This window comes from Rhododendron vialii, chromosome 8a (genome assembly GCF_030253575.1).
Source record: "Rhododendron vialii isolate Sample 1 chromosome 8a, ASM3025357v1".
Lineage (NCBI taxonomy): Eukaryota > Viridiplantae > Streptophyta > Magnoliopsida > Ericales > Ericaceae > Rhododendron > Rhododendron vialii.
Window position 1 is genome coordinate 24,825,388 of NC_080564.1, and position 26,603 is coordinate 24,851,990.

Genomic DNA, 26,603 nt, shown 5'->3' on the forward strand with positions numbered 1-26,603 from the left:
ACGGTATAAACCTATTTCCGGCAATTGAGATGCGAAAGCATATCAGATTAGCTATCAAAAAACTATTTCAGCTTGAAATACATCCTCAATAATGCAGTCCACAATTCTTGCATCTTTTCTCCCCCCAAACCCTGAACATGTTTATTTCCATAACCAATATCAGTAATTTGCATTCAGCAAGAAAATATGAACCAGAGAACCCTAGAGCATGTTTTGATCTTTTCTTTCTGAGAAGCCTAGGGCATTGCCCGATGAGGTTAAATAAAACACCATCCAGGCATCTACTCTCCTAGTCTGAATCTGATAATGGCATCTGGTACGCATCTTTTGGTTCCATGTCAGTGATGGAAGGGGGAAGATCTTGGTTTGACGTAGTTGTTGGGTTGCGTCTCCGCTTTGGTCCGTCTCCGTCCTGGAATTTCCATTCAGTGATTAACCAAGTATACAGAAAGCAGAGGAAAATATAAATTCATAATGTACCTCTACTCATGCTTATCCAAGTTGCAATCCAGTGGATTACAAGGTAATGCATGAAAATTAAAATTACTGATGCTGATATTTTCGTTTTTGGACTGGAAGAGATAGTGAAGATGCCCTTGATTACGAGATTTTGAACTACTCATAACATGTGGATAGGTGGATAAAATCAGAGCACTGTTGAGTTAATTTACGACCAAGAGCAAAACCTTAAAGTGAGAAATCATGGGCCTTTTTCATCATGGGTGGGAGTTTGTTAGGATAAAAACTGGTAAAATTATATCGCCTCTACATTCTGTTCTAAAATTTGGAGCCTAAAGCAAGTGCTTTACTAGCTTTATGGTTGAGTCATCCATCAATAAAATGTCCCATGTTTCGCTGACAAAAATTGATAATGCTATTCTGTATTATAGATAATCATGCTGTAGAACTCACAGCTCAATGAAACATATACTAACGGACTCAAACAAACGCCAACAATTGGCAAATAAACAAATTCTAATACATCTCCAAAAAAGTTCACATTGGGATGGAATATCCACATTCAGTTCCAATTAACATGTACACCGACAAGAAGTGGATTTTCAGACATGTCCAAGTGAAAGCAAATTAATATATAGGTAAGAATGTCTTAAGGCGATTCAAAGGATATTCTGCACTGAAAAGCCAATCCAATTCAATTATCCGGATTATTGAAGGTCGAGACAGCAAGTAGCTGTACAAGAAAATTCTTGATATGTTGACAAATGATACACACATTGTGGCCATGCTAGTTAGTTAGACAGCAGCTAGACAGTGGCTGATGTCGTGCGTAAAGACAGTGGCCTGGCTTAGTAAGTGGCGTGTGGAAGCAAAAAGAATAATGGTGGTGGTAATGGAAACGTTCTGATTCCGAGGTCAGTAACAATATAACAAATAACAGCACCAGCATTAAAAGCAATGCACCATGCACTTACACCAATGTTAGCTGATCCATTCAAATCCTGGTGGGATATGGTCAAACATGAAAATTATAGGGAAATATAAACGAGAGAGAAATCATATGGGAAGATTGGGTTGTATATGTTTCAACTAGCAGTCCATGTACTGTAGTTTTTATTTGCTTGCTCCTTCCTTCTTCATGGAAATTTTCTTATCTTTCCATTCTGTAGAAAATTGGGTCGTCAATGAAGATTGGGTGCTTTATTTTCTAGACTGACCTCTCTACTACTCATTAGTTACACAATGTTGCATAGAATGACGAGACTACCAATTGGCTGCTGGTTCAGAAAGAAAACTACGTGAGAACATAAACTGAGCAACTATACATGAATGAGTGGTTGCAAGGATGTTAAAAAAAAGAGTGGTGGCAAGGGCTTCAAGTTAGATTAGCAAGCAATAACTTTCATCCCTCTCTCCCCTCCTTTACAGCTCTTTTGGTTCCTTTATTTGTGTGAATGACAAGATGAGAAGGAAAATTTGAATTCCTGAGATAAAAAAGGTAATATGCATCATACTTACTGTTCTACTCGGCTGAGCTTCTTGATTTGACTGACTTGGAGGAGTTGATTGGCTCCTTCGCAGCCAGATGTTACCAAAAGACATTAACGCCCCCAGAAGCAAGACTGGGCCAATCCTTGGATCTCCAAGACGACTGTGGATTCCCTTGACAATTCCACCAATTTTCTGTTTCATGCCTGTTCCTTTTGATAGAATGCTTCTGGCACCAACAGACCAAATGGGATCTGCATCTTCAGGAACAAGTGCAGGAGCTTTTGTTCTCTGCAATGTGAGAGAGACACAAAGTTAGAGCATAAAATGTTGTTTGAAAAAGATGCAAAACTAAGCTCCAGAGTGTTAACATCCTTGAAAAAACACAATGTTAAATCCCTCAGCCAAAGACCTAAATTTATAATTCAAGCTGAAGAATAATTAGAGCTACTGGAGGCTGTAATTTTACAGCTACCATCTAAAGACATAATAAAATCCACACAAACCGGTTTAGCGTAGATTTGCATTAAGATCAGATTAAACCAAAATGAAGGCAAAGTAGCATTGCCTGAATCCGAGTAACTTATTAACACATACTAATAAATAAAACAGAAAACCCTAGAAGTCCAGAAAAGACAGCATCCAACATGAATCTAGCTTACTAATAATTGTCGGTGTAAACTTACAAAAAATGGGAGATCCTTAGAGTCGCCATCTTCTATTATTTGAGAGATCCACTTGATGATCTACCAACCAAATACAATAAACAGCCCAAAGTGAAAAAAGTGCACTAAATCACTGAAATGTTCTGGAGTGCAATATCAATAAGTGCCAATAGCTAACACATGCTTACTAAAATCTATGCCACAAAAGAAAGAAGTCCGAACCTCTGGAATTTCTTCCGAACCATTATACCTCGCCACAAGTTGTGATGCAGGATCCACATCATCATCATGAAATGCCTCCAATATGTTTTTTGGCTTTCTATCAATTTTAATACTATCTTCACTAGCATTCCTTTTGTAACGTACAATAAGCAACTGTGGTACATCTGTTATATCCCTCCTAGTTCCACATGTTTCATAGCTGCTCGCCGTTTGAATGATGAAAAAACAATATTTCTGGAAGGAAGAGATAAATTAGTGATTAATACAGTTCCAATAACTGTTCTAGGATACAATACACCATCATGATCTGTCACAAAAAAAAAAAAAAAAACCAGACGCAAAGAAACACGTTTAGGACTTCACATCTCTGAATTACAACCTCCCATCTTACAGAATGAGAAAGTTATTCACAATGCTGCAACTACCCTTAAGCAATTTACTATTGTAGTCAAAGAATGATATCCATCATTGGATTAGAATAAGTACTACAAGCCCCATGTTGGCACCCTGGAGGAAGTTGGAATATGGTATTAAATACTTTCTATGAGAGGATCACATTCTATTTCCCCATGAACAGCTTGATCTGAAGCATAACATTCCTTATACAGCTTGAGAGGAATCACATTCTTCTTACACATAGAATGATAATAGGATAAAGAATAACCAAGTACCACATCGCAAACCTACAAACCATCACATTCACGAATCCATTCAACACGTAATGTGAATTGAAGAGCATAACTAAATTGGAGCAAACTTACTGACATACAAAAGGAGGCACTTACTTGTTGGGCTTCCCCATCTAGCCAAGTAAATGTCAACCGCTTTTCCTTTAGCGCAGCAGCCGGTGGTGCTGGCAGCTGATCTTGATCAACAGAATGTAACACACCATCGGTTGAAAGTATTTCTTGGATGCTGCGCACCGTCTTTCACAAAGCAATGTTAGTCCATTTAGTAAACTAGAAGAATATACTGGCAATTGGACGTGAATGCATGAACTGTTATACTTGACATTGATTTCATAAATATGCACATTTTTACTTTGCTTGTGGTATTCTATGTAGCTGCTTTCTTTCATATTTCCTCACGTTTCTATGTGCTTCGGTAGTTGTTCCATAGATGTATGAAGAATGTCCATCCAGATATGGAAAAGATGGCCTCATTATTTTCTATGAGGTGGCCGTACTAAGCAATTATGCCCAAACAAAGAAGACGACTAACCAACAAGGGGTTTACTTAGAGCCCGTTTGTTTGATGGGCTTAAAAGTGAAGTGATATATAATCAAATCAGATATACATTTCCACCGGATTACAGTGATTGGGTTAACAAAGCCCCACCCCACATTGTATTGTATATACCACACTTCATGAGATTATATATCTGGGGGCCAGGGGATAAAGATTTTAGCTACTGGATATTTGGCCACCTTGGATGATTGGGTTAACAAAGCCTCACTCCGCATTGTATTGTATATCCCACACTTCAAGAGATTATATATCTGGGGGCCGGGGCATAAAGATTTTAGCCAAATACTGGATATTTGGCCACCTTTGATATAGAGTCTAGTCTCATGATCATAGCCAGTCAAACAAAGGGGCCTTTAATGCACAAGAAGACAAGTAAACTTACTTCACGCATTTTGTGGAGTTCAGGGCTTTGTCTTCCTGCTAGAATAACACAATACCAAATCGAGGTTTCGTTTCCAGCACGAGAATAACCATGTGCATCACAGCCCAGCTCCATGGATGTCAAACTCCTCAACTGGGGTAGCACTAAAGATAAGGAATGAAAAATTAACCAAGGGATTCATACATGAATTGTAGTTAGTTTCACAAAATATTGGGATGCATACAGGAGGCTGTACAAGTGCGATACAACTTGTATATGTACACTAACATACATGCGGAAATAGTGTACTGTCTAAACATGCATATAGATGCAAACAAGTGTTCACCCTGTGCAATGCACGGGTAAACAGTTATTGGAGTCATTTCACAAAGAACTTCTAAATTATGCACTCAAAATATTTATCCTTTTTTGTTAACCCAATAGAGTCGATAAATGTGTATATAAAAATGTAAAACTTAAACATTTTACCAAGGAAATAGAAAGACAACGGGGTTGATTTAAATATCTTTTTAGGCTGTTATATATCACGAGTTTATTTTACTACCTACGTGGCAAGAGGCAATCCATCCTGACTTCTACTCCTCTAAACTTTCCCAAATAGAGAACTACTCACATATATCCATAAAGCAGTGAAATAAGTCCTAGAAGATAATCAAGTGCCATAAAGCTTTTCTAATATTTTATGCACTTGACTTGATTTAAATATATTTGTTTCTATTTTTTGACCAACTTTTAAAAAACTAATCCTGTGCCAAATTAATAAAATAGGAAGAAAGGAATTGTAACATCTCTGTATGGAGACCTTAAGGAAGAAACAACTATGACTTGGGATTTTAAATACAACTAATTCAAATGATGAGCAATAGTTGAGAAGTATAAACAGAAAGAAGGAAAATCTAACTAAAAAATGGGAGGTTGGAGGAGAAGGGATTGGAATGGGAGAGGTTGACAGGTGATGTGGATTTTTCTGGCTTTTAGATAGAATAGAGTGCTGAGTGCCAATTGGCCCCCACGACAAGCATGAAAAGGTAAGCTAGAAGTCTTAATTAGCAGACACATTTTCAAGGCCTGCAATAATAAATCAAAACAAACAATCTACGTTGCCTCTTATGCAGCTCTTACTGTAGGACTTTGTTTTCTGTTCACATACTTATCGAATCTTTGATTAGCTGATGGATCACTTAGCGCACCATGCATGACTGATAACACCACCACGCATCTCCAGCATTAATAAAACTTCATTTCTATAAAGAAGCCGTATGAGGAGAAAATCTCATGTACAGTTCTGAAAGGTCGTTCGAGCTTTTCCTGGGAGTATGGCATGGATTACTTCAGCGCAGTAGCGCCTGGTACTCGAACATTGGCTCGAAGCATTTTCTTTTGGAACAAGATGTGGCTTATATCTTTTCCTTGTTAATATAAGAAAAGACTGATGAGGCCAAAAGATTAATCATAACACCAACAATCAGAATTCAACATGAGGTTTGCCAACAAATCATACTCACATCAAAATTCCATAAAACAGGTGCTGCATTACAACTGGGAAGAATTCATTCACAGTACCAAGGTTAGAAAATAAAAGTTAATGGAAAATAAAAAACAGCAGCATTACCATGATGTTTATTCTGTTCCATGAGATTTACAAACCATGAGTTGTTGCCAGGTCCTGCAAATAGTAGCACAACTAAGCTTGCCACGCGACATATTAGTTCTGCCACCGAGTACTGAGAATGAGTATTTAACGGAACAAAAAGAAAAAGAAAGAGTGACATGCCATGGTACACAACAGGTTTGACGCCAGGTTCCCTCAAAAATACAATTGCGGGTGCAGATTCCACTCCAAACCTGTTGTTGATTATAAGAACAACAAAAATCATACACTATTTTCATAAAATTTTGTGTAGCACTACAGTTCCGAAAATGAATATGAAGATCAAGTTACTAAATATTAGGAGGGTGGAAACCAAATTTTAAAAAAGTCGGATATCCTGTTAAATGGTTATATGCTAATAGAGAGGACAGCAGATTCTTCCTGAATTAAGTAATAACAAACAACAAACTCAAAACAGGAAGTGACGAATGCTGAAACAATCCGCAGGTTATTTTCTAAAAGCAGGCTACATGAAAAAAACTTCCTTGCTTGTTTACCTTTCAACATGGAGAAAAGACAGAGGAAACAACATGCTTGCAAGTTGATTTCATATTCTTCAAATAATAATAGAGATTTTTTTGTGATATCAAACACAAAGGTTCTTGCTCTTCATTTTCCATCATCAGGTAAAGGGCTGGATATTCTGATGTGGACAGCAGAAACAACATGCTTGGAAATTGATTTCATATTCATCAAATAAGAATAGAGATTTTTTTGTGATATCAAACTCAAAGGTTCTTGCTCTTCATTTTCCATCATCAGGTAAAGGGCTGGATATTCTGATGTGGATATTTGTCCAGTATACGATACCCTTATCTTTGTCATGCTGTGCAAAGACTAGTATTTGCGAGCAACAGAAGAATCCCAGTAATAGCTTGAGGAGGCAAAACTTTGAAAACAGTATAAATAGGGAATGCCCGCTCAAAATGATTCCGATCACACCTAAAAATGGTATCCCTCCAACACTGTCATGAACCTGACCCCGACTCATCTCAAAGCTCACTGGATCAAAATCACAGATTGGATGATACGTTCTTGCCATGACTGGAGTCGCAGAAATATAGCCAGAAAAGTCATTTCAGTAGCGGCATAAAAAATGCCTATACAGATTCAATTTATTACTTCAGGATAAGAGTGTCAAACCAAAGGAATAGGGCTTGGGAATGAATCGAATGACAAATCACAGGTTTCTTGTTTTGAGCAAAAGACTATTTCTTTTCTTTTTTCTGTTCGCTTTTTGCATTGAAAGAACAGATTAAAAAAATGGTTTGACCCTAGACCCATTTGGATGCAGTGGATAACAGTGGGGATCGAGAATTAATGAAAAGCCTTGAGACATAAAATCCTACTGATCCAATCCCAATTTGCTTCAGGCGTATCATGCAAACCTTTGTCCTTGCACCTAAATAAATATGTAGGTTGTAACCCAGAGTTTTTATAGGTAAGACTCATTAGCGGTAGGACTTTGTTCAGAGTTACCTTTCATTCTCGTCCTCTTAACTTATAGAAACACGGCTTTAGATCCGAGTACAAGTCATCATAAAGCAGACTGATGCGACTGAAAACAAATCTGGTCTATACATTGTGACATATGGCTTTTTGTCTTCGGTGGACCTAATTCTGCCGAGGATTTTTGGACCCTATTCTTCAGGTTTTTGGTAGTTAAATGACAAGATTATTCACCAATTAAGCTAGGAAACATACAGAAGGTAAAATTGCGAGAATACTCAAAACTGATTTAGATGAAAAAAAATATCCTCATACTTTCCAAAGAGTAATAAATCCACATACACATTCCACCAAAAGGAAGATTCCTCTTCTCTCCACAGCACAAATGCAAAAGCAGCATAAGGCCAATAGTTTAAAGCAACTTGACGCACAAATGGAGTTGCACGGACCCCTGTTTCTGAGAAGAGAATGACTCTCACCTGTGATGCGAAATTGATAAATAATTGGAAAAAGTAATAATTAACTAAGTGCGGACGTTTCCAGGTAAAAAACGAAACCTACCAATGGTATTGAAGCTAAAGAGTGCAAGAATGAACATGACATAAAAGTAGCTATATAAAGATAGGTAGGATGGTAAGTGAGGATAGGATACATATTTCAGTTCTCACAGAATAAGTGAAGGGAGAAAGATCCAAAGAGATAATTTAGCAGGAGTGAGTGTTGCTCGTAACCAATGTTCCAAGTGACAAGCATCCATCTTGTTGACAGATGCACAAATTTCCTTTAAAAACCACAAAATATTCATCAAGATATAGCAACTTCTTTCTTGGAGAACCTTCTTGCTTAACCAAATCAAGGGCTTCAATGATCACAAGGGAACAAGGATGATGAATGGGAAGCCAATCGGATTCTCTTACATGTGGCAAACCATTGTGCTATTCAAGAATAAAAGAAGCTGCACCACATCAGATCACATATGAGCTTTTTTAGGTTAGGTAATGGAACTTCCCAACTATTAGAGCTTGTCCCACATTGGTTAATTATAACCTCCAAAACTAGTATATGAGCCTGGGCGGCCTCTTCACTCATTGCCGATTGGTTTTCCGTTGGATGCTTCAACATGGTATCAGAGCCAGGCTTTCGGAGGCTTTTGGACAAGACTCTCTGGTTCGATTTGCCCCGTTGTTTGTTTGTGCCTTAGCACATCTTGTTTCGTTGTGTTCCCTATGTTTTGGATTCATTACTTACCTCTCCATGTGCGCGGGTCAGGGGTTGCACCTGCAGGCGAGTATTAGAGATTGTCCCACATTGGTTAATTATAACCTCCAAAACTAGTATATGATATCCTGGATGACCTCTCCAATCATTGCCAATAGGTTTTGAGTTGGATGCTTTAACACCAACCATCAAATCTCTATGTCAAAGCATCCGACTCAAAGGCAATTGGCAACGGTACAAGACCACAAGGCTCATAAGAACTGAAGCAATCCAACAAAGAATTAAGCGGACCCATGGCACAAAAAAAAAGGGACAAATAACAATGGAATAACCAAATAACTGACTTTACCCAAAGCCCACCTCTAACACAACATTCAATTTATAACTACCAGCTCATCAAGAAGCTCAAGCTGTTAGAAAAACTAGCGAAAGGCGAGACGTGTGAGCAAGTCCTTCTGTGCTCATTGCTCTTTATATTGCTCATTGGATCCCTCACAATTCACCTTAAAACCTGCATTTAACTAGCTCAAGCTCTCACATTCTTTCTTGAACTCTGTGGTATGTTATGGTGATTTACACCATAAAAATTAGATTAAATGAAACCCTTTCAAAATCCTACACTCCCGACCTCTACTTCCTCAATTCCTACATATTTGTCATGCATAGCTTCCGCCCTTCCTCTCTTTACTTACACTTTATATTGCTCATTGGATCCCTCACAAGTCACCTTAAAACCTGCGTTTAACTGGCTCAAGCTCTCACATTCTTTCTTAAAGTCTGTGGTATGTTACGGTGATTTACACCATAAAAATTAGATTAAATGAAACCCTTTCAAAATCCTACACTCCCGACCTCTACTTCCTCAATTCCTACATATCTGTCATGCATAGCTTCAACCCTTCCTCTCTTAACACACTTGGTACTTAATCCCTTCCAACCTTAATTCCCTTGTTACTATTTTTTTTCCCCTCCTCTGCATACACCCAAAACCTCCTCTTTCTCCCCATTTGTAGTCCAGAGGGACGTGTAAGAACATCCCCTGCTTCTTTTCTATTAAACATGCATAACCAGTCACCAAAGAATATTTCCCACAATTTGACACTTGTCCAAACCAACTTCCTTCATAATCCTTTTTATGCTTTTATTCTTATCTTGGATACCACATTTACTTTTGTGCCTACAAACAAAACCCATATATATGCAATTCACCTGCACAAACCTCAGTTACAAATCGCATAAACGTCACACATATGTTTGCTTCCATGAAAAATAGAAGACAAACCATACGCTACCCACAATCCTTATAAATTTTCACAAATATTCCACTCCTCACATAAACGATATCAACTCTTTTCCTTTTTCGGTGCTGTATTGTTTCCATGTTATGTATTAACACCATAATGTCCTGATAGTCAAACTATAACGATTCCACGTATCACCATTAAAAAACTTTCATCTCCCAATTCCATATACCCGAATCCACCCTCCTAATTGTGGTGCATATCAGCCATCAAATCTTTATTTGATTCTCTGCAAGATTTTCAGATGATCTCTCTCTAAAGATGTCACAAGATCTCACAAAAATCTAGTTTGGGGTTCCTCTCTCTCTCTCTCTCTCTCTCTCTCTCTCTCTCTCTCTCTCTCACACACACACACACACACACACAAGATCTTAAGTTTTGGGACATCTCAAGATCTCACAAAAGATCTAGTTTGAGGTTCCTCTCTCTCTCATACCCTCATGAAATCGGTCTCTCCCACTCTCTCTCTCTCAAAAGATCTTACAAGATCTCAAGTTTGGGGATACAAACAAGGATTGTCAATGTGAAAGTTGATTCTACCAAATAATCCCCACGCAAAAGACAAAATAGCAAAAAGGGAAGAAAGGAAAAAGGACACAGGGAAATCTCGAAAAGTCCAAAAACCCACTAAAGTAATTTTTTAAAAACTGCTACAGTACGCAAATAGTGTTTGTGGGCCACCACCCAAAAGATGCGAAACGACAAAAATGCCCCTTCAATCCTCCCCCATGACCACTTACTAAAGGGAAGTCCTAAGGAAGCATTTTCGGGAGAACAAGCCAAAAAGTGGTCGTCGCTTACATGCCCAAAAGAGGCCAATCCTCCTTTAGGCAAGCAAACATTAGAAAAATAGGTAACGTTGTTACTTATAACTCGCACAGTTGCATGTGGCCAAAGTGTACCCCAAAAGCGGGCCACACAGATGCCTATACTATTAGTATCTCGTAGGCGACAATTTCAAAATAAATAATTTAACGACCGCTCTGATCCTATATTAAAGCATCCCCTCATAACTAATTGGGATGAGTGGAGAGCCTCTAGACTATATGGAACAAACTAGAGTGCCTTGAGAAGAGGCATGGGAAAATCCTTTAACACTCTACATCAAGTCAAACTATGGGAATGCATGTTGGGTATACTAAAATAGAGTCAGAACCCCATCCTTGCAAAACCAGAGGTGAGGATACAGAATTGGAGGTGGCAATTTTTCTCAGTGTTCTAAATTGCGGCCTCGGCGGCCGCCTAGGCGCTCGGCGCTATGATTTCACCCCCGGTGGCTCGTTCGGCGGATAAGGAGATTTGGCGGAGCTTGGCGGCTAGGCGGCTAAGGGAGATTTGGCGGAGCTAGGTGACCATCTTGGCGGGGCTTGGTGGAGCTTGATTGCCCTAAAAATATTTTAAAAAAATATTTTGAAAAAAAAAAGCCAAATCGCTCGGCAACGTCTACGTGGCCACCTAGGCGCTTGGCAGCGGGTCACCACCCGACTAGCGCCGAGCGCCATTTAGAACACTGATTTTTCTGCACCACTACAAAATTGCATCCCCTTCGAATAAGAGACCCTATGTAGCACCGACACTCCAAAAGGGCGCCGTGTCCACGTATTGGGCACGGGGACACGGCGGGACACGCAGGGACACGTATTGGCGTGTCCAATAATTTTTATTATTTTTTGATAGGGGACACGGCGGGGACACGGCTGGGACACGGCGGGGACGCGGCTGGGGACACGGGTAGGGGTTAAAATGTAATATTTTTTAAATTTTTGGGGGTTAATATGAAATTATTCAAAACATTTAGGTTAAACTGTATTTTTTCCCTTGAAATTTTTTTATACAATTTGTGAAATTATTCATATACAATGGTTCATAATTTTTTTTTATATATATGTACATATATTTATTTATTATTTATTTATACACGTGGCGTGTCCCCCGCCGTGTCCGTGTCCCCATTTTTTTAGAAATGCCGTGTCCCGTGTCCGTGTCCGTATTCGTGTCCGTGCTACATAGAAGAGACCAAGTCTGGCACACATCAAGGGAGTCTTTCAGCGCAACAAGGCAATACTAAACTAGCCATCATGATCTAACGTCCACCCATCATCCAATTTCCCCTTTAAGCCCTATTCAAATTCATAGACATTGCTTCAACTCATCGACTTGTTCTTCGAACTCATCAGTCTCACCCTTGCAGAACTATTCATCCATGCATTTACCCATACCAAACAGATGTTACGCAGATAGAGCCTTGCTGAATATATACAACAAAGTTACCAACATTTAGATAGACACTGGGAATAGAGTACATCAAGTCAAAATAAAAGCTAGCGCTCAGTGAGAACTCAAAACATACCTATATAGGTTTTGGAACACAATAGAGAACCAAAGAACAATGTTTCCCTACAGGAAAGGGAAACGCAATTTGAAAAGAGGAATCCATATATATGTATGCATCTGCGTCCATGTAATAAGTAGAAGTATGTGCGCCGCTGAAGATGATTAGTCATGGTTTTTCTTTTTCTTTCGTATTATTTGTAACAAATGCCCACAAGAAGTTTCTAAATCATAATTATCGTTCAAATAGTACTCAACAAACAACTTTCTTGGCATGAAATTGACCTTTCAATGTAATTCGTTTCATTGTAAATGGATTTTAGGCAATGGATCTCTTTTTACTATTCCGGTTAAGTAACAACCCTACTTGCCATGCTGTCATCCTTTTTTTTCACATACTAATTGAATCTAAAAAGGAAATGCTAAATTGTAGGCAGCAAATAAGTTATAATAGTTAGCAATACACGAGAATTGGAAAAAAATTATACCTTGTGGGGACTGGTTTTGCGCAGAAAACCTTGTTCCTGCAATGGACATATAACCATATCAACCCCAATAATAAGGCCACGAACAACATGAAAGCAGGAATATTGCACATATGGAATGGATTCAATGGAAGCTAGTAGCAACAGTCAATTTAAGCTAAAATACAAAATTATAAGGCATCCGGAAAGCGATTAGTGGCTTATGTCAGGACATGCACTCCAACAAATGTGAAGTTGGAGTCACTAGACTCCAACTTCTGCCATCTTTCTCTTAGGAGAGCAGTCAGTGACTCAGTGCAATTCTTGATACCATAGCGTCACTGGGAGTATCATAGCCAAACTTCAAGAGTGGTCAATGTATTGGCCATCAAAATCTCTTCCATTTTAATTTTTGACGCAGAACACTGTCGTACTGTTTCCCCTCTTGCCCAAATCCAAAAGAAATAATGTTTACAAAAGAAAGAGATGCTAAGTTCACCCTTCTTGGTTGGGATTCAAATACAGGTTACTAAATTGAGAGACAAATAGGAAAACTGATATGAACAAATTTTCAATCAGAAAACCAAATAAAAATTACTTCTTTCCATATTGCCTTTAATTGCATCAATCTATGAAATTTCACACCAACATTAAAACCTTAGGTAAGCCTAGTCAATTGTTCCAGATGTAGCACACATATGGACAGGGACATGGATGCGGAACATGGCAATTCTCAAAAAATGGGGACACAAGACACAGCATGAGACACGGCAAAACTTTTTTAAATTTTTTCTCGTTATGCAAACCTTAATTGTAACTCAATATTTGGGATATGACTCCTCTTGAATGCATTATCTTCCAAGGTTTATGCCTATACACACACACGAGTTTTATGTTAAACTTTTGAAGCTACTGGTATTTATCCCACATGACTGTTAAAGTATATAAAAATCACCTTGCCGTGTCCCCATGTGTGTCCCTGACATGTCTCCGGAAAAAATCATCAAAACATAATGGACACGTGGCGTGTCCCATACGCGTTGCCATGTCTGACACAGATAAACCAATCTCTAGGAGTGTCGGTGTTTCATAGGTTGTTCCTAACACCACTTCATAGAAGTCAGTATTGATCTATACCTAGAACCTATCTCAGCGCAAAACTAGTGCAAAAGTCTATTGTAGCCAGCACCATCCAAGATTGTAAGCTATCCTTTGTCAAAATAGTCAACAAATTTGCAGGTGAACCAGGAAAGGGTTTTTGTATTACCAATGAATCCTTTGAGTAGTATGGAATACGAGGCAGACCTAGGATCGTTGTGGCAACCCAATCAGTAACAGCATCAACAGATAGCTCCCCCTCATACCTGGAAAAACCAATCACAATGATGTGAAAATGTGGTTCAAAATCTTCTAACTACTAGAAAAGATGGTTAGTTTCCATCAAAATATAGATCTTTACATGAGGTTAAACAGAAAGGTATGAAGCCTATGAAAGCTTCTTTGTTAACTTAAAAGCTCACAAAATTCAAAACATAGGTGGAAACTCACCTAAGAAGACAAGTTGAAGAGTTACATCTTGGGGGAAATGCGACGAGTGAAGGCAAGCCTGTATGTATATCCATGAAGATAAGATATGGACGACTTATTCAAACAATAGTAGTTTGCCAAACTGCTTAGGGAACATAATCAAGCACTAAAAAGGCAGAAACCAGCAAAAACAAAACCAAATTTCATTTCCTTTTCAGGACAACAAAATGTTCCACTAAAGATGTAAAAAGTTGAAAAAGGCAGTCTTTTAGTTATTATACCGTTGTCTTATGTAAACTTCTTTTAATTTCTATACATACTTCTATATTTTCTGATTTCCCTCATTGAGACGAATGATGTGATAAAAAATGATGATGAAAAACTAAAAAGCTAACTAAGAAGTTAAATGATACCCACATCTTTTTTTTTTTATGACACATAATATCACCATTTTACGATTTCATTCATTTTAATTTTAATGCATTACAGGTGAATATTACTCACTTAATAATGGTGGAAATTTTCGTTTTTTTACGAATGTGAAGTATTTAATTTTAATGTATCCCAAGAAACATTTTGTTGTCCCAAAAAGGAAATGAAAAATGGTTTGTGAAATTTATAGGAGGGTGAATTCCACAACATTGCTAGTCAGTTCAAAGAAGGGAAAAACAAACAAACAAACATTAGTAGCTACGTGGCAGGTAATTTACAATTTGTATAGAGAGGTTGATAAACCATTTGGGAACAGGTAATTTACAATTGGTATAAAGAGGTCGGTAAACCATTTGGGAACAGGGTGTCTGAGGCCCTTGAATTGTTAGATAATCAAAGTCGGTTTAAAGTGCTTACAAGCAAAAACTGTTAGACATGATTCTACAAGTATCTAAAACATGTCATTGTTTGACTCATGTCCCGCACGGACATGGCTCTTGCCTAACAGTGTTGATGCTAGTTTCACCTACTATAAGAATTTCTAGAAGCCATCCCTGACGTTTCTCAAGCATGAGGCATGTGAGAAAGTATGCCTCGTTTCCAGTAACAAGCCATATCCCTCATTAACAAACGACCATGGCTATATCACTACTCACTAGCCTGAAGGCTGCACAAAACATAAAACAAGACTAAAATAAACAATCAATCGACCCCCTATATAGTACTCTGATATAATTTCTTGCCAAGTAACCACATCCACTTTCAACCTTCATCCTACCACCTTATTCGCTTTCCATGTTGTTTAAGTGTCCGTTAAATCATCAACACTCATGAATTGTCATTTTTAACCTTGGCTATGGTACAAATGTGTAGGACAAGTTTCTCTGAGTGTCTAAAACATGTCATTGTTTCACCTTTGTCCAACGAATAAAACAGACAAACACATGCAAGAACTTATAAAGCCATAACCAAACAAGCATGTAACAAGGCACGCTCCTCTTTTCTGATTCTCAAGCTTCATATTCCACACTAGTAAATGACTAGATATACTGATCAGCTCACAGCTACACAGCCCAGAAAACAAGACTTTCCTAAACTATAAATCAGCCCCGTAACAAACATTTTTTAAGTTGGTTTGCTGCCAAGAAAGAGCCTACACTCTCAGCATCCAAAGCATAGAGTGTAAGCCACAAGCATTCAAATAGGAACATGAACCCCTTTTACGAGACTGCACTAGTTGTCAACAACCATAGGAGCATGCATTTTGCAAATCGCTGCTTCAACGAGTTTTCCAATATGATGAAGGACAAGGCCTCAAAAGCTGGTGTAATAAGTCCCAAGACGATGAAGAAGGACACATGCATTAGAAGCTTTTGCAACCATGTCCGAATGACGCCGGACAAGAAAGAGGGAGAAGAGGAGAGAGGCACACACAAGGGTCAAAACCCTAATTCTCATTAATCAAGTCTGACGATTACATCATTGAACGTCTTCTTTATAGACTCAAAACCCTAATGGAAATAAAAAGAAACATTAAAAATAACCTAATAGACTCAAAACCCTAATGGAAATAAAAGGAAACATTAAAAATAACCTAATTAAATATTAAGTGCCTCCTATTACTAATAATTAAAATAATAATAATATTTCTTGGACAAAATCTTTCTCCGGCGACTAAGCCATTTACAGTCCACATCACCGAAGTGGTCAAAGTTTAGTTGCACGCAAAGCGTGAGCGGGGGAGTGGACAAATATAGAAAATCCTAAGGTTAGACACGTGAAAGGAAAGTGTACATATATGACAAAAATAATATAGCATAGAATATACAATTCAAAAGTACAATCATTTTAGGGAGTAAAAATATGTGCCAAGTCCACCATAAGCGTAAGAAATGGGCCAGTGTAGCAATATATGGTTTTCTTTTCAATCTTCATGACTTGGGCTAGATATATGAGTTCATCAGAGACCAACTAATATAGCCAAGTGATAAACCCTGTTTTTTCTATACAAAGATGGTACTAAAACTCCTATCTTCGTAAGGAGCATGCTCCCACCTAAATGGGAGCCGGCTCATGTTAAGCTCCTTAGTTGGGAGCACAAGAGTGCGCTCCTAGCATGGGAGCGGTACCACTTTAGAAGCTCTTGGCTACTAAGGTTGGAAGTACTTGAAGGCTTTGAAGAGGGGAAGTTAAGATCACGAGACGTTGGCGAGGGGTCCCAAGGTCTTTTTGCCTCCGGAATCTATGTTTGGATAGCAAACTGACGGGAACCTCATGGATTTGAGGGGAAGTGGGGTTTATCGGCTTGAGAGAGGGTAGGAGCCTATGAAAAAGCTAGATCCACAAAGTAAATATTTGGAAAATTAGTCCTTATTGGGTTGAACCAGGAGGACTTTGGTGTGCATTTCAAAATCCTATTTTTGGAATGGGTGACTTGGTCTAGGTAACGTTCATGTGACTGTATCGATCTTGATCTTGTGGGTGAAAAGCAAAAAAAAGGAGGGGGAGGAAGTCACTTTTGCAGTTGGTGAGGGTGCCACAATTTCCCATATCAAGCTAAGAATTGTAGGATCTCAGAATGACCCTTGAATGGTTGTTTTTAGAGTCAAAGATTGCCAGCACCGTAGGTAGAAGAGTTACACAAAAGAGAGATTTGGGATTTTTCTTCCCGGGGGGAGGGGGGTGCAGCGAGAACAAGGGCTACCAATTTTGCTGCAGTCTCCATTGGATGGCTTCTTGTGTGAACGTATAATTAGGGTTTCAGTTTATTTGTTATTTTAATACTGTTTTAAGGGTAGAATGGTCGTTCTTTTGTATTAGGGTTTTCTAATATCTATTTAATCATGTACATCTTGTATTATTTACGTATATCATTATGCAATAAACGATGGTCTTCTGTTAGCAAAAGTATCATGGTCTCAGAGCCCAAACTGGGCTAAACGCATCGTCTTCTCCAGTCGTAACCCTCTCTCTCTCTCTCTCTCTCTCTCTCTCTCTCTCTCTCTCTCTCTCTCTCTCTCTCTCTCTCTCTCTCTCTCTCTCTCTCAAATCATCTATCGTTCTGCCCTCTCTCCCCTCTCTCAATTGCATAGTAAAAGAATGACTATTCTACCCTTAAAACAGTATTAAAATAACAAATTATCTGAAACCCTAACTATACGTTCACATCTCGAAAGTAGATCAGGGGTAGGCAGAGGAAATTTCGGTGAGGAAAAAAAAGTAATACTGGATAATAGAGTTGGAACTGTTGACGCAGTGCGATGACGCTTTGTGGTTATGACAAAGGGAAAATCTTATCGGATATGTTTAACTCAATCGCTAAACTTTTGGGGAAATGCTTTTCAAAGCGAGCAAAGCAAATTGAATACAAAAGATGGGAAAGAGGTAGAGAGGTTAGTCGTAGGTGGTCATTGGTGTTTTTCCATTTATTCACTTATTGTAATTGGGTGGTACCCCCTTGGCATTTTCTCTATTGCAATTCTATATACTTACCACAAAATGGAAAAAAAAATTAGCCAAATCCTTTCTTCCAAAACACAGATTCCCTTTTTTCCTCCTCAGCAATAACCACAATAATGTTAAAGTTATTCAGCCTTTGAGAACCCAGATCGCTTATTTTAAAACTAAGGCTCAAGCAAGGCAAATGAGCTTTCATTTTAAGAGGTTCAACTACAACTGGCCCATCAGAGGCCTTGATTCTGCTCCGGCAGGACGGCTTGAATGAGTTGAAACATGAAACTGAAGTATGATATTTAGATCAAATATCGCAGGAAACAGAAAGCGAAAGGTGTTATGCAATCAGATGGGACGTGTAAAACAAAAATTACTACACAACCTTCACCAAATGAGCATTAAACAGTACTATGCTATTTCAAGTACCGATTAAAAGTAGTAATGGCAATAATTAATCAATGACTAAAGAAACTTAGCCCACACATACCGCTTCTATACACAATTTCAAGAGTGAAAGAAATATCCTATGAGATATAAGAATAAGTTCTACTAAATTTCCCTAACATTGCTAACAAGTTTGTGACTACCTGTATCAGAGTTTGTTAGTTGTTTCCCTCAGAATTTCTTTAGAGTTTCAACCCAAATTTAGGGAAAATTGGGTTTACGTAAGTTCCTACATAGTCAGGTTCCTGGTAACATTCTGAAGTTGGGAACTCTTTTTTCAAGAAAGGAAATAATCGTTTACATCTTAGATGAAATATACCATTTGGAAAGGAAGGCTGCCCTGTAAATGTCTTTTCAGCAAGGTACTTGGCAAGCTGAACCTCTCCAAGCTCAACCAGTCCAGTATTTGCTACCCCATCCAACAGAGCAGCTGAACAATGAAAGAAACCAAATGCCATTACCAACGTTGTAATCTATGAATATAAAAAATTCATAGAGAAAATGAATTACAACCAAGGTGATCAGTCCGAAAAAGAACAGAAAAGACAAAAGAAGCAATAAAAAGAAAACAAGCATTTGACCAAAGCAATCTCTTATTTAGATGTACGAAAGATGAGCTGTGTATGATTTTGCTTTCTGCTTCTGTTCCGGACTACAACTAAAAGATAGACAAGAACAGACCAAGAATTCTTTCTAATTAATTGTCTCTAGTTTTCTTTCAGGAAGAATAAAATCATTTCATACATGTTTCAAGCACAGACCAGGTTCAAATTGTGCACATCGGTACTAGAAAGAAAAAGGGCAAAAGCAGAAACAAGAGACAGAGGGTAAGCAAACATAACGCAACCAAGCAAGATCATCAACAATTCATAAATTCAACAATTAGATGACATGAATGCATACCAATCCTTTCCCAGTTACTAGCAAATTGTGCACACCTGTTGCTCCCAACTGAAAATACCTGAATCAAATTTTGATGAAGAGTTGCAAGGAAACAATTAACACCACAACATAAAACACCAGCTGCCAATACAGTCATATGAATAAAAGGTGAGAACAACGGGATGACAGAGAGGAGAGTAAGAGCTCATTATGTGGTCCTCCCAAGCAAGACACATAAATCACTGAATTTGATGTAGATTGCATCAAAGCTTTATTGTTTTGCCAGTCAACACAGCGTTACAAGCACAGAAAACAACCACGCTACTTTTACCACAGCCTATATGTGATTAGAGATCATTTATTTTTTATTTATATAGTATGCTAAAAAAAAGTGGCACATTACAGGTTGCATACAGCACATATATAAGTCAAAGTAAAATTTCTTATGTTATAAACCTCCTAAAACAAGGGAATAGAACGACTGTATTGTCAAAGGTTTGTTAGGGCCTAGGTGCATTGAGGCGCCAAAGGTTTATACATGCAGTAGGCACAGTGAGGCGCCAAAGGTTTGTCGGGGCCTAGGCGCGAGGCACAAAGGCGAGGCTCAGGGCCTGCTCAAGCGAGAAGCATCTAGTCAGGAAGAACTAGTATAAATAACATAGACAGATAATCAAAGTTAATTATAGGAAATAAAAAACATAAGCTATATGATATTAGCATTCCTCAAAGAAAGGGGAAAAAAAAGAAAAAAAGAAGAGAAAGCCTATTGTCTAATATTACTTAGGCCTTTTGATAAACACCTGGTGCACAATGACATTACTAATACAAACTAGAACTTGAAGAGAAATTGAAACATCACTTAAAGATAAAACACAAAGAAGTTGACCCCAAAGAAACAATCAAAACGACGAAGAAAAAGGAGAAGGCGGAGAAGAAGAAATATGAGACTTTGGTTGGACAACATGAATACTCAAGATCGAACGACCATTGGCTGTGAATTGGAGAGACTTCGACTGAGTTTGTCAATTGGTCGTGTGTAGTATCAAGTATGTGGGTGCAAAGATCTCAATTGATTGTGACATAAGTATTTGCTCCCCTTTTCTGCTCGTACGACTAATATTTTAACCCTGTTTTCTATTTCCTAAGTGACCTCAAAGAGGCGATCTCTTGAGCCTTTTGCCGTCATGAGAAGAACTCGTCTCACATGCCTATGGTGGGTTCTTTCACATCTCAAATTGATCTAATTACAGGGATGGTACGAGGTTCCCCACCCTGTACGCCGCAAGGGCGGTAGGCCGCAACCCCTTCATGTATAGGTCCTTCAAAAGTTTACAATTCTACTTACACAACCCCTCCAAGGCTTTAAAAGCATCTATTATAGGTCCTTCAAAAGTTTACTGTTCTACTTTGTAACTTACACAACCCCTCCAACGCTTTAGAAGCATCTATACATCCCTCAAAAGCTTAACTTCTGCTTACACATCCCCTCCAATGCCTTAAAATCATCTACTACACTCTATTCTAGATGTACACATTTTCGCCACAGGGATGCATGACTTGAGATGATGAGTAATATAGTCCTTGTTCACATTGACGCTGTTTGTAAAGATCATTCAAAAGTTGCAATCATACTTATCCACTAGCAGAACAGGATTAGATACAAGACAAGCTTCTACCCTCGTCAATGCAAGACTAAAGTCACGTCTCACATCGGAAGACTATGGAGTGTGGAGGGAAGAGGCATCCTGCTATTGTATAACAGGCACTAACCAAACCAAACCAAGCCTTAAGTCCCAATGATCAGCTCATCAGCTACATGAATCCATTGTCTGTATTGAGCTCTGTCGAGGGCATTGTGTTCCATGATATCAATAAACCTAGATCTTTTTGAACCAACGCCTCTAGAGTCAATTTTGGTCTATCCTCTACCATGACCATATCACTCTTCCTTGTTACCGTATCGACTGATCTAAGAATGTTCAAACCACTCTAATCTATTCTCTATCATCTCGTCCTTTATCGGTACCATCCCCACCATTCCACGAAAGGTTTTTATTTCTAATTCTATATCGCAAGGTCTTACCACAGGATTTTGCCACTGTAACTGGTAAACAAAATCAGGTTCTTGAACGATTGGTGTTCCCTATTTAGCCACAAATTAGGCCCTCCGCTGCAATTCAGTAAACCAGAACTGATTGAGTTCTGCCAAGGCTGAAGCACATGATTCTATTGAAGATCAATCCATGCCATCTACTCCATGCTTCAGCGTATCATCTTCCAAAGGATTGTTGTAGAATTCTAAAAGGTCATGGCATTTAATGTGAAGCTGCCTAAGCCCCCTGCTCTAATTCCTTCCAAGCATAGTAGACATACAAGTTGTATAACATGTTTCACTCTAATTGTCGATTACTGCCTTTAACAGCATTTCCAAATATTTTAGTGCAATTTTCAATATTTGACTACGAAATTTCTTGTGGCTTAAGGAAAACAAATTCCATCATATGTAAGAGTTACTGTCTATCGGTGTGATCAATCTTGACAGTTGACACCCCACAAGCATCGACATACTAGTCTTGGATTTGATGTAAAGGGTTCAATTTCATGGCTTTCCAGTGCTCTTTTGTTTGGGTCATCTCAAGTTAAGATATTTGTACTCTCATGTATCAAATGATTCAAATGAAATATCACTGGAACAAAATGAGAAAAAACAAGAGCTAGTCCTATGTTACGGAGTTTTATTCAAGTATCAATATAGGCCAAATGTGCATAAGCACAACTCGTTTCACTCCCACATCCAAGGGTACCAAGCATGGCTGGATAGCCTAGATATTAAATTTCTCAATACTACTCATAATTTTCCAAGCTACAAAGGTGTTTTCATACTGCGTAAAGCATAATACTTCACTAACCTTACTATATCACAGATTTGATCCTGTAAGGAATTCTATGTACACAAATGTACAAACTTAAATATCTTGACATGATTGTTATTTAATGTCCAAACAAAATTCTAAGATACATATACCCGTTTGTGTCATGCACAACAGAGGTTTTTTCAAACATTTTAATAAGACCATGTAAGTGTTCAAAAGAATGAACAGCTCTTGCAATATTAGTGGTGAGCATATATCAAGTCTTTGTAGCTATTGAGCATACCTGAATTAGCAATGCCTTTGCATTCTCTAACTTAGAAAAAAAGTTTCCCGAGGTGATGATATTGGGAGCATCTCCTGGATCTGAACAGGAAAAGAAGATAAAACATTAAAAGAAATTATGACATCAACATGTTAAAGTCGTTCCCACAGAAAGGAGCAGAAGTATATGCTTCCGAATGAAACCTTCAATGAAAATGCAAATAGTCTAGTATTGAACATCTCAACCAACCAAAGGAAGTAGCCTCCAGCAACGGAAGCTCAATCTCAGATAAACTTGCCCCAGCATGTTGCGGCTTTGCATTTTCAATAACATGCTGCAGTCAAGAAATCAATGACATTCATAAGAACATCACCAATCAAGCGAAGGAAGCAATGTTAGGGAAGAACTAAGCATCATAGGCTTTACATAGACAGGGTGATAGCTAAACTCACAATGTGCTCGTCTATACTGAATAGGTCATAATTTCTCTTCCATAAGGGATTTGTTAGCAGCTCAAAAGCATATCGAATCTGGAAAACAGACCACATATGTCAAAAAAAAATTTACTGAAAGAACTCAAGAAATAGACTTGGTATTAATGCCAAGAAAACAAAACTCCAAGATTTTGAGATAAGACAAGAAAAGACAGTCCTAGAATTCAAAGCACAAAAGTAGACCATAATAGAAATTTCTTCCAATGCTCCAAAGCTACCACCTTTGCCATTGAAGATCAATTGGCATAGGACCATATTAGAAATTTCTTCCATTGCTCCAAAGCTACCACCTTTGCCTTTGAAGATCAATTGGCATAGGAGCAAACACACACAAGCACCATAATCTAGAATTCAGCACCCCACATCAGATTCAACTGTAACTACTAACTACTCCAATTAGTTTGGGTTACGCGAAAGGGTCTCATGACATACTTTGCTCGGACGAAACCATATTTCAGAAAACTTTACAGCGATTCTTATAATAATCTACTTGCACACAAGGGTTCTGATCAGTAACCTCATGTTGCACATGGGGTGTTTACTGAAATCTCTAACGGATGTGTACATTGTGGGGTTTGTATTGGCAAGACCAGTTATGCTGCATATTGGTTTTTCCAGCATTTGTAATGGAAAAACTTGCGAAGGTAGTCTACAAGCAATCCAATTACTGAACTCCAACATATTCCCTTCTTTAAAGCACGCGAAGTCATATATACAATCTACCGACTGTTCGTTATGGTCGAAGCATCTTAAGAACTGAATCACAAACTAGCAAACATCATGAGGATCAAGAAACCTGATGTACATCATACTGCAACAGAACTTAATGGATCTAGTTTCCTGCTTTGGAATCAATCTAGCATAATGCCAAGATATTTGCAGATGCAAATTTTGTAACGCAAAAGAATATAATGTTGGTACTATTGTAATAATAAACAAAGAAATACGCTACAAATTGGAAGCAACAAGACACGTCGCTGCTTCTCTCTACATCATTGCCTTTGTATCACATTAGTTCAGGGATGGACGTTTGTCAACCCATCTGACAAATGCCATCATCAATTTGCAAAGATGCAGGAGGATACTGTCAAAGCATTATGGTAGATGTTGTAATCATATAAACCTTCTATGTCAATCTTATTAATGCGGACACTGCTAAAAAAATTTGAAACGCAACGTCATTTTCTCCCATTTTTATCAGGCCTTCCATAACTTGAAGTCAGAAAAAAAGGAGCATGTGGCATAGCCGTCAAGGGACCACATACGCTTCACTGTCCCAAAAATACTTCTCTAGCATCTCACTTAAGAGTATTCACTAGCTATTGCCGTTACCACACCAGCCTTAGCAAGTTGCACTTAACTATGGTCTCTATATTAGCCTTGTTTTGAGTCAAACATTGTCCTGCTTTGATTTACAAGATACCTTTTGTGTTGTTTTCCAATTTTCAAAACACAAAAGAAAAATGTGATTGATGGGTGGTTTACCCATATTTAAAACAATTTTGGAAAAAAGGTCCCCAAATGAAAGCACGAAACCACTTTTATGTTCACACTTGTTGCAAGCCAACCAAGCTGGCACCTTTTTGTGTGAATCCTCCCTTGAAAAGACAAGTATCTCACTTTGAATTCATTGTGTCGTTTCACTTCGCTACCCAGTGATTAGGTGTTTCATCTTTCATGGTTCAGAATACTAAGGTCGCAAAACCATATAGGGTTCACAGCATAAATGTGTTGATTTAAAATATACCCTTAACCTAATTTGGCGTCCAATATGATTGAGTTTAGCTGACAAATTAACCACCAACTATTCAATATCATGAAACCAACTGCAGCACTCAAAGGTAATCTTCTTAAAGCAATGTACTTCCACTGGATTACTAATCCATCTTGGCTATTCCGTTCCAGCAATGTCATGTTAAGAAAATTTTCTAAGTTTCTAACAGCCTAGAAATAATGTTGGCAAACAGAAGATGCATAACTGTAGGAAAAGCACAATACAAGTTACAATTATATTCTACCCCATCACACAATATAATACATTCAAAACCACCCTGACAACCAGACATGCATACAAAAAGCAATAACAAATATGCATGTGCAAATGATAGAGTAAATCGCCTTGAGAGCACAAACGGACATTTACGAACCTTCACAAAATCGATGGTAGGAGGAACTTCCACGCCAGCATTCCTGAAACAATCCATTGGTCTGTATAGTACTAAAGAGCAATCTTGGATACATTGCACAGTAGAATTAATGCCAACTTAAGGAGAACAGTTGCACTATATATCTTATTCTTACCTTTCTAGAAAAATTCAATACATTATGTGCTGTTAAACACAAATAAAATGACAATTTTGTCTTCAAAATATTACATTTTACAGCATGTAAACAAACAGGATGATGACAATGAAGAAATTTAGAAAGCTTACAAACCAATTTCAACTTAAGTAAAAGTTGTGAAGCACTAAAACCAAATACAAGAGTACATACAAGCCAAGTTTGGTTGTCGGATAGGATAAAGTAGCATAGGGACAATCGTGGGTATAAGTTGGACGATCGTGCATCCCATGGGATAATGAATATAATGTAGGACATTGGATCTATCCTATCCGATGTTTGGTTGCCACCGGATTGCACACTCATTAGTCTACAATTGGCATCTCTTTTCTGTAATACTCTATCCTATCCCTCCATCTCCACGGGCCCTATCCCTTGGTTACATTGTACGACCAAATGCGTGAAAATTAGGTTACATCTATAAATATACATAATCCAATCACACCTCTTCTGTCCATCGAACAAATGTGTTTTTTCGGGATGCAAGGTATGGGTTGGATTAGTTATCCATGGAACCCATTTATACCGCGTTTGGTTGCATGATGTGACAATGGGATGGTGTCGCAGTCACTGGTGGGATACGAAACTATATCCCATGAAAGTAGGGATTCCATGGGCGCAAGAAAGTATAAAGGCGGGATAACTCAACCAAGCGGGCGGGGAGTTACCACTTGGATGAGAGCTTCTCGTAGGCTTCAGCGACTTCCTCGATAGACGAGTCCCTCTTGATCCCCAAAACTGTAAATACGTTCAAAGAAATTGATCAGAAACGAGTGTAGATGGCGGAGAAGGAAAGAAGAGAGTAGGATTAAAGTGACTCGCCGTCGTAGTGAGAGGGAGGGTAGGAACGAGGGAGGATGAAGAGCTGGTAGACCACGGAGGACGCCAAGAGAATCAGGGGGAGCCAGTACGCTTTCAGCAACGACGCCATGGACGATTTCGCCATGGAGAGAGAGAGAGAGATCGGAGAGAGAATTGCCGGCTTTGATCAGTTCTTTTTCTTTTTCTTTTACTAAAT

The 26,603-nt window shown here is 38.4% G+C and overlaps 1 protein-coding gene across 3 annotated transcripts; it reads right to left on the reverse strand.

Annotated features, from left to right (window-relative positions):
- Positions 1-24: 24 nt before the first annotated feature.
- On the reverse strand, positions 25-26,603 carry LOC131336513 (uncharacterized). 3 transcript variants are annotated; one of them, XM_058372385.1, is made up of 20 exons: positions 26,408-26,603; positions 26,254-26,323; positions 25,393-25,435; positions 23,204-23,281; positions 23,001-23,085; positions 22,773-22,852; positions 19,638-19,695; positions 19,054-19,164; positions 14,427-14,484; positions 14,146-14,242; positions 12,903-12,938; positions 7,907-8,043; positions 6,239-6,309; positions 6,077-6,130; positions 4,465-4,607; positions 3,620-3,760; positions 2,835-3,068; positions 2,634-2,693; positions 1,978-2,238; positions 25-412 (listed from the first exon to the last, which is right to left on the reverse strand). In XM_058372385.1, exons 1-20 carry the CDS (start codon positions 26,529-26,531, stop codon positions 290-292), a joined length of 2,064 nt encoding a protein of 687 aa, XP_058228368.1. In that variant the 5' UTR covers positions 26,532-26,603; the 3' UTR covers positions 25-289. The 3 variants fall into 3 exon arrangements, with proteins under 3 accessions (XP_058228368.1, XP_058228369.1, XP_058228370.1); XM_058372387.1 differs by lacking the exon at positions 25-412 and adding an exon at positions 1,436-1,736 and having other exon boundaries at positions 26,408-26,594; XM_058372386.1 differs by lacking the exon at positions 23,204-23,281 and having other exon boundaries at positions 26,408-26,594.

Excerpts from the sequence above, each read along its gene's own strand:
- LOC131336513 (XM_058372385.1), bottom strand. The coding sequence starts at position 26,531 with ATGGCGAAATCGTCCATGGCGTCGTTGCTGAAAGCGTACTGGCTCCCC. Across the intron at positions 23,282-25,392 it reads CTACCATCGATTTTGTGAAG|ATTCGATATGCTTTTGAGCT; the intron begins GTTCGTAAATGT and ends TCTGTTTTCCAG. Across the intron at positions 3,761-4,464 it reads AACTCCACAAAATGCGTGAA|ACGGTGCGCAGCATCCAAGA; the intron begins GTAAGTTTACTT and ends GCTTTGTGAAAG.